At 36.1% G+C, this 8,447-nt stretch overlaps 1 protein-coding gene across 1 annotated transcript in view; it reads right to left on the bottom strand.

Annotated features, from left to right (window-relative positions):
* Nucleotides 1–8,447, bottom strand: part of LOC109385746 (guanine nucleotide-binding protein G(q) subunit alpha-like) — a 287,243-nt gene that overhangs the window by 11,583 nt on the left and 267,213 nt on the right. The window contains exon 6 of the mRNA XM_019648287.1: nucleotides 7,458–7,509. Within this exon, the coding sequence (XP_019503832.1) occupies nucleotides 7,458–7,509 (52 nt within the window). The remainder of the gene's footprint in view (nucleotides 1–7,457; nucleotides 7,510–8,447) is intronic.

Below are 8,447 nucleotides of genomic sequence, written 5' to 3' on the forward strand. Positions count from 1 at the left end.
CCAATAAACATCTTTAAAAACAAACAAACAAACAAATAAAACACCTTTCCATCTTTCAGTCAGGCTGATATTTGTGTATTTAAACGTAGGATCCAGACACACACACTCCATTTCTCTAGTGATAAACTTCCACTCATAACACGGAGGGCTGGAGGTGTGAACTAGTTCTTGGAGAGGCCAAGGGTGAGTACCGTAGAGGTTTAGTTCCACCACTCATGGCATAACAAGAAGCAGGGCTGCTGAGAGGAACAGTTGGGTTATGCCATCTTTATACTCTCCAAAACCCAGACTCTCAACCCAGGGAACCGCCTGAACAGGAGGCAGGGAAAAGAAAGCTGATAAGTTACTCACTACTGCAAAATACCTAGAAATTCCAAAACTGGGAAGAAAAATTTCCAGCATGAAAAACAGAAACTTAAGCAAATAAGCAGGAAAAGAAAAAAAAAGAAAGCGATCAATGTAGAAAAATGAAAATACGTAGGAAAAAAAAATCCTCAAAAAAAACATCCTTGAAACAAAAATAGGATACTGATTTAAAAGGAGAAATATTTGGAGAACAAAAAGAGCTTTTTAATTTTAAAACAAGAAAAATCTATAAAAGCCAAAATACAAACAAAAAAGATGGTTTGGAACGTGACTCTAGGAAATTTTTCAGGACACAAAGAGAATTGGAAAACTGGACAGAAAAGATGAGAAAAATGAAAAAAAAAATCAGTCAAGGTAGTCCTCCAGCCAAAAGAAGTTATAGCAAGAGAAAATGGAGAGGAGAAAACTTTCAAATGAATAAAAAGTTAAAATTTCTATAATTAATTCTCTAGGCTAAAGGGCTCCAGTAGGGCTAATGGAAAGAAAAAAGAAAAAAAAAATCTATGCCAAAACAGATCCTCCTTTAAATTTGAGCTCTAGAATAAACAAAAGTTTCTAAAACTTTCCAAAGAAAACAGGGTCACATATGAAGAATAAGAAGCAGATGAACCATGGAGTTTTAAAGGGAACGTTGGGAGACAATGGAATAATATTTTCAGAATTATTTATATCTGAGAATTCTATACCCAGTCAAAATATCAATCAAGTTTGAGGGCAGAACATGACTATTCTAGACATCAATGAAAATTTAAAACTATTTCCCTGGACCTGTACTCCGAAAGCTACAGGAGGCTATGACCCAGTAAAATAAGGGAGTAAACCAAGAAAGAATAAAATATTGGATCCAGAAACAGGGGATTCAGGAAAAAAGTTAACTCCAGGATGATGGTGAAACAAGGTTCCAGGGTGATAAGCATGTAAGATGCAAGAGAATAACCAGTCCCGATTAGAAAAGGAAGATAAAGGATTCTAGAAGGAAGACCTCCGATTAAAAAGAAAAAAGGAATTGATATATTATCTGATATGTTGATCGTGTTTTGAAAGATTTCACAGATCTGTTGATAAATTAAAAACAGAACCTGAAGGCAATATACATACACAAAAAGAAAAAACAAGTAAGGCAATTGCTAACTCCAGAGAAAAAAGGTGACCAAAAAAAACGACTTAAATCACAATTTACTACTTAACTCATCAATGAGCATTTACACTGTCATATAGTATAAATACGGAATTATAGAAAATTGTGATGTAACTATGTTACAAGGATAGGAGAAGAAATGGGTGACTGTTCAAACACCATGATCTTTATCCATCCACCATAACAGAAGGACAATGCACTTGATAAAGAAAGAAATGGTAGTACAAATATGTTTAGAAATATTAAGGAAATAACAGAAACCAAAAGATAAGAGTTGAGGGCAGTGTCTCTTATCAGAATCATAAGGTGGCAGCTGAGGAAGTACCATTTTAAAAATTACGTATCTATTAGTTACTCAGCTTTGTAAAACACTATTTATTTTAAAAAACACAAATTAATTTTTAAACTTAAAAAGATGTGCTTGTTTTCATGTGCAATAAATAAGTTTCTGTTAAGATACACACAAAACTGCTGGCAGTAGTTATCCAAATTTGGGAATGGAAAATGAAGAGTGAGAATATGGAGGAATTTTTTACTCTCTTCCATAGCCTTCTGTATACTTACAATTTTTAATAATGAATATGCATATCTTGGTTATTAAAATGATAAAAATTGACTAATATTTTTAAGAGATTAACAATACATTTATTTTATATTTAAAAAATTGCATAAAAATAAAAAGGCAAGACATCTAAGGAAAAAACAAGCATGTTGCTGGGAGTGACGCATGGTGCAGGGTTGACAAAAGTCACAGAAAACCAGAATCTTTTAACTCCTGCTTTGCTTCTAAATACTCTGTCAATGAGAAGACTCTCCATATTGAAAAAGAAGATCAGTAAGACGAACATAAGATTGGTAAGGAGATTATAAGAGGCAACTGTAATTGCTCTAAATGATATCAAGACATTCTAAGGCAATACATCAGTCTAGTTGTCGTTTTTACCATTTTTGTGAACATTAGTCTATAAGATTAGCAGGGCCAGAAGGGAATGGGTCCAAAGACACCGAATACTGATAGGGAAAAGGGACAGAATGGGATGGTGCATGGAAGAAAGTTTGCCCACACTGTCGTCGAAAAACCTTAGGTATTTTAAGGACAACACAAAGGCTCTACACACCTATCCATAGCACCTTCCAGACGACAGCAGGTGAGGGCAGGTGAGAAGGAATGAGAGAGCAACATCATTGACTCTAGGAATGTGTCCAGAGCTCAGAATTCCTGCAGGAGAACTTATTTCTTGAGCATCTGCTCTGTGATAGGTGTGGACGTGGAACCTCAATCTTGTGAGATGAAATATTCGTTTCTCCCACTGTACAGGTGATGAGAACTGAGGCTTAATTTTCCATTTCCCTGTCTGTATAAAGTCCATGTTTTTTCTACTAAGCGATGTTAGATGATATCAATTGGTGAGGAATTTAAAAAAATATATATACCGTATTTGCCGGCGTATAAGACGACTTTTTGGCCCTGAAAAATATGCCTCCAAGTGGGGGGTCGTCTTATACGCCAGGTACACTTCAGATAGACTGCCCATAGTGCTTGCCCCATGCCATAGTGNATTTGTAGCTTATGAAACACTGACTACTTAAAAGAAATGCACATTATCCTTAACATGGATGTTAGTGACTTAGGAACATGCTCTCTCAGGTATTTATTTCATTTACACATGTCCACTGGGCCAACAGATGCAATGAGTCGAAAGAAAAATAACTCTGAAGACATACGAAAAAAAATTTGCAAGCCTGGTCTGCATATGGGTTTCCTCCCTCAATTATTTAGGAAAAAACTTGGTGTGTTTGACTTTATATCTCCCGCAGGATCACATTGTTATGTGTCCTGTCTGATGTCAACATTACCAGGATTCAAAACATATTCTGTGCCAAGCTCCTGTTGTTGGAAGAGGAAGGGGGAGGGAAGGTTCAGGGCTATGAGCTGGAGACTTTGGTTTGAAACAAAGGCTCTGCCTTAAATACTCCATGTAACCTTGGGCAAGTGACTGAACCTCGGTATCTCCCAGGGTTTGGGGGGACAATGAGGCAATGCATGCAAAGTGCTTAGCTATGACCCCAGCACACAGTAGCTTTCACAGGTAGCCATTAACAGAGATGGAAAAATCGCTACGTAAGAACCTCTCCGTTAGGCAATGCACTTACCTCAAATCTCTAGCCAAACTATAAATCCAGTAAAACCTTTCCATTCCTTGGAATTGTACAAAGTTAATCTATTCAAGATTTCAAGTCCAGATACAACTGATTTATGAGAAACTGGAAAAATCATCCAGGTTTCTGCCAATTTTGTTCACTGAGAATGTTTGAGTATCTTCAAGAGCTCTAAAAACATTCAATACTTTCAACCCCGGAGCAAACCAAGAAAAAAACAGATACACTATCTAAATGAAGCTGTTGGAATGAGAAATAATTAAAGATACTCCCTAGCCATTACACTTTGGCTATATACATAAGAAAACAGGAATAGAATAGATAAGAATACCAAACTCAGACGACAGATATCATTTCCTCCATGATTTTCTTAGTGTTTGCAAATTTTTGCAAGTGATTATTTGAGATCAAATTTGGTATACTCTCTAGGCTTAATGACAGCTCCCGAAGGTTCTAATATTATAATTTATGCCTATGAATCAATGTACTCTACCTGTACAGGATGTTTAGAGAAGCAAAGAAACGGAATATATTTGCCTATTACCTCCATATCCAAGGTTTGTAGGCTATGAGATGAGATCACAGAGCAAGCCCTTGTAAAATGAACTGGTGCAAACCAGTATGTGTCACAGAAAAGGGATGGAGGAGAAAAAGAGGAAGACAGAGAAAGGCTGGAGGGAGTGTCAAGGAGAGGCAGTCACATTCCCTCAGGCTGAGAGTGGTGAGCCTCCCTCAACATGACTGGGAAAACATGACAAATGGGTAACCCTCTCTATGTGGAAGCCCAGATTCCCAGAAGTTAGAGAAGACAGGACTACTTTCTTAAGTATTTTCTAGTATTTTAGTTTGGTCAAGTGACCAAGTATCAACCTCCTTTCAAAGAATATTTTACAGCACACTTATCTTTCTACTTACAATCGCCCTATGCTCCATATCCTACTAATTTTATGCTTACATGCCAGTGAGCCAAAGTTCAGCCTTATGTACATAACTTCCTTCTTTTTGTTCATAATGCTCCTCACCTACCAAGGCAGGGTTCAGATGTTTAACGCCTTGAGTATTCACACCACTGACTTCGATTCACTGCCCTTCCTCCCCTCTTTCCTGCACTCCATCCACACCCACTATTCTGTGTCATCGCCTTGGGGCAGTTCCACTAGTGGCTCAAGAGAGTTCACCACCTTCTTGTTCTCTGATGTGATATCACATGGCCAAATGCAACTGTTTCCCTGACCCTATTCAATCCCTGCCTTTGAAAAATTGCTCTAACACACTGCAAACTTAAACCCTACGTGCTATCACTTTTACTGTAATTCTTCTTCTAAATATCTACATACCAGATAGTTTCCCTTAGCTGGTTCATCGGACATTTCTTCCAGCCTGACTCTCACAAGGACCAGTTCCTTCCATATTTCAAACTTATCTGAGTTGATGGCTATAATTTCTATGTTTCCACTGAAGCTAGTTGGAAGAGATTTATACATTTTTATATAATGAAGATAAAAATTTACCTTCAGAGTTTACACAGAACAATAATTTATTCAGCATTCCAACCTGTCATAAACTCCTTGGCTTATGTTCCCAATCACATAAAATAACATTTTAGCAACAACCAACCAGGCGTCCATGAACTGAGCCAGCCATCAAAAGAGCCAAGGAAACAACTAGACAGATCTACAGAATGTGGCTGATACTTGATTGGGTAGACTCTAACTAGGGACGACAATGGACCCATTAGCACCGGTCAAGAGTCCAAAGGCACAACTTGGCTGAATAAGCATTGAGGTCATCTGCTTGTAGAAAAATCTCATCTACTGAGGCCAGCTTAGTATCTTTTTGCTAAATTTAGCCAGAACCAAACACAAATTACCTTAAAATGGACAACAAAGAAAAAACTACAGATTATTTAAATAGACACTAGTGATTCTTCTTCATTGCTGAGGAATTAATGTTGGTGCCAGGACAAAAATTAGGCCCACGAGACTCATCTGTAACCCACTTGGTTTGGAATTGTGAAGAACAGTAAACAGAAGAAATGGGGGTATGGTAATTTTGAATCACAATTATATGCAAACTCCTCCAAGACTGACTACCAATTCCATGGACCCCCATTCTCTAAGGACCTGAGTTTCTGAAATTCTGATCTGACCTGAATGTTAACAGCAGCAAAAAATAACTCAACTATAGAAATTTTAGTTGGCTTTCCCCAAGCTATACTTGTATTCATTTTCTAGGTTTTTTATTATTAAAATTAAAGTTCAATGATCTTTTTCATTGTAAATTTAATGTGGCAATGACAAAAAAATTTAAACAGCAAAAGGGCTGAAGGAAGGAAATAATTCCCATGGTTAAATTTTCCATGTAAAACTTGTTTTTTTGCTAACTTTTATTTTCTTCCTGTTTTTGAACTATGTATAGTTTTGGGTGTTATTTTATATCAGTGCTGTCTAAAAGAACTTTGAGATAATAGAAAATCATTTTTGTACCTATGCTGTCCTATTTAGAAGACACTAGCTACATGTGGCTACTGAGCACCGAAATGGTGGTTAATGCAACTGAGGAAATGATTTTTAAATTTTATTTAATTTTAATTAAAATGTAAATAGTCACATGGGGCCTGTGGCGACTACTGTACTCGTGCAGTTTTAAAGGATTGTGATTATCTTGTATATAACATTTTATATCCTGTATTTTGCTCAACATTACATCCTAAGATTTTTCTGTTTTAAAATTCATAAATATTTTGAATTGCTTCTTAAAGCTATAGTGAACGAAACTAAATCCCTATTGTAAGATAGCTTCTACACTAGTATAAACAGCACTATTGTTTACAACTTTGTGTATAAAGATTTTTCTAATTAAAATTTTCTTTATAACAGTATATCAAAGCACGCTGCAAAACTCAAGGCTCTTGATAACTCACTACCAAATAGCTGTGTAGAGGAGGTGCACTAACGTGTGCATCCTATAGTAATGTGTTAATTTGCTCTTTGTAACTCCTCCCTCTCAAGAAGAGAGTTCTATCCTTTCAAAATCTATTTCATGTCACATTACATGTGGCATGAAATAACACATAGAGTGAAGAAAAATGATAGCTCACTGTCTTGGTTTGAATTTTTTTAAGTATCAGTGAGGCTGAACATAGACTTGCTACCCTGTACTATTTTGTCTTTTGTGAATTATCCGCTCATGATTTTGCCCATGAAACTTGTCTGCTCATGGCATGGCTCTTAATGTTTACTTATAGATTTGTATGAACTCTTTATATACTGAAATTATTAACCATTATTCTAGTTTTTCTTTTTGTCATTTTCAATTTTGGGAATTTCAAAGAAGTTGACTGGAGTGTGTTTGAAATCAGATTAAATCACTTCAATATTTTTTAACTAAGTGAACAGTTCTACTTTATTACAAAAATCAAATTTCTGTTTCCCAATGGGTATTTTCCTTAAAGCCACCTTGATTTGTACTAGCTAGCTTGGTAAACATAAGGCATAGCTCAACCTGAACAAGTATTCTGCAAATTGTACTACAACTGTTAGCAAGAAAGAGTGTTTGAATGTCAGCTTCTTTTGTTATGGTTGTCCACTCTCTGATTGCACAATTGATGAATCATGACTTGGCCAAATTGCTGAAGACTTTAGATAAAGAGATACAGAACTAAGCTGTGGAGATATAGAGGTAAAGGATTAAAGAGAAAACAGGCTTGGATGACACAACTGAGTTTGGAAACCCTGGATAGCCTGAAAAGGTCCAAGGAAGATTTATCTATCTACACAAACCAATCACATACTCATCAGTACATCACACTGAATCTGAGCAAATTCTGCCAGGAAAGTGCAAGTCTGGGGAAAATAGGGGTCAAATGAAATAAACTAAGGCAAATACAGTGATATACTTCCTTACTGCCTCAAAACATTTTTTTTATGGATGGGTCAGTTTGGCCCAGAAACATGTGTTTGTCTAATCAGTGTCAGGATCAGAATTTGGTTTGCCTGTGTCCAAAGAGGTCATTTCAAAGGACTTGTATGGGTTGTATTTGGGGGCCCTGTTCAATGGGGTATCACTTGACCTGACCCATCCGTGATCACATATAGAAGTTATCATTAACTCTTGGTTCCTAAATCTTTCTTTTTCTTCTGCCTTCCAAAGGCTGCAGGCATATGGCTAGAACATCCACTGAGAATGATAAGACAATAGGTAAAAATGGAGAATTAAGATAGGGAATCAGAGTAAGTCTGGAACTGAAGGATGGCAATAAAAAGATAAATTGATCAAAGGACAAGGAAATTAAGCAGAAAAGAGGTGTAACCTGTTGGCTTGAAAGTTTGCTTATCAGGAATATACAAAATATTCTGAAAATAAGTCGCTTGTAAAATGAGCTTGGTGCATTATACTCCCAAAGCTATTTTACACTTTTAAGCATAATGATTTGTCATATAATTAATAGGGTTTTTTTAAAGTCTTATTTTCAAGAACAATACGTAATGAAACTTTTTAGACTCTGACCTGTATTTTTAGCTATATGAATGTTATATTTATCTTACCTAAAATTGAATAATATTAATGATAACTAACATTTGTTTAGTGTGAATATTCACCAGATTGTTTGAAGCACTTTAGTACATAAAAGAAGCTGGCAAGCTTTTCTGTAAAGGACCAGACAATAAATATTTTAGGCTTTGTAGGCTACACTATCTCTGTTGTAATTATTCAACTCTGCTGATGTAGCAGGAAAGCAATTAAGGGCAACACATAAATTAATGAGCGTGGCTGTGTTTCA

The sequence above is a fragment of the Hipposideros armiger genome, unplaced genomic scaffold, assembly GCF_001890085.2.
Source record: "Hipposideros armiger isolate ML-2016 unplaced genomic scaffold, ASM189008v1 scaffold_124, whole genome shotgun sequence".
In the NCBI taxonomy this organism is placed as follows: domain Eukaryota; kingdom Metazoa; phylum Chordata; class Mammalia; order Chiroptera; family Hipposideridae; genus Hipposideros; species Hipposideros armiger.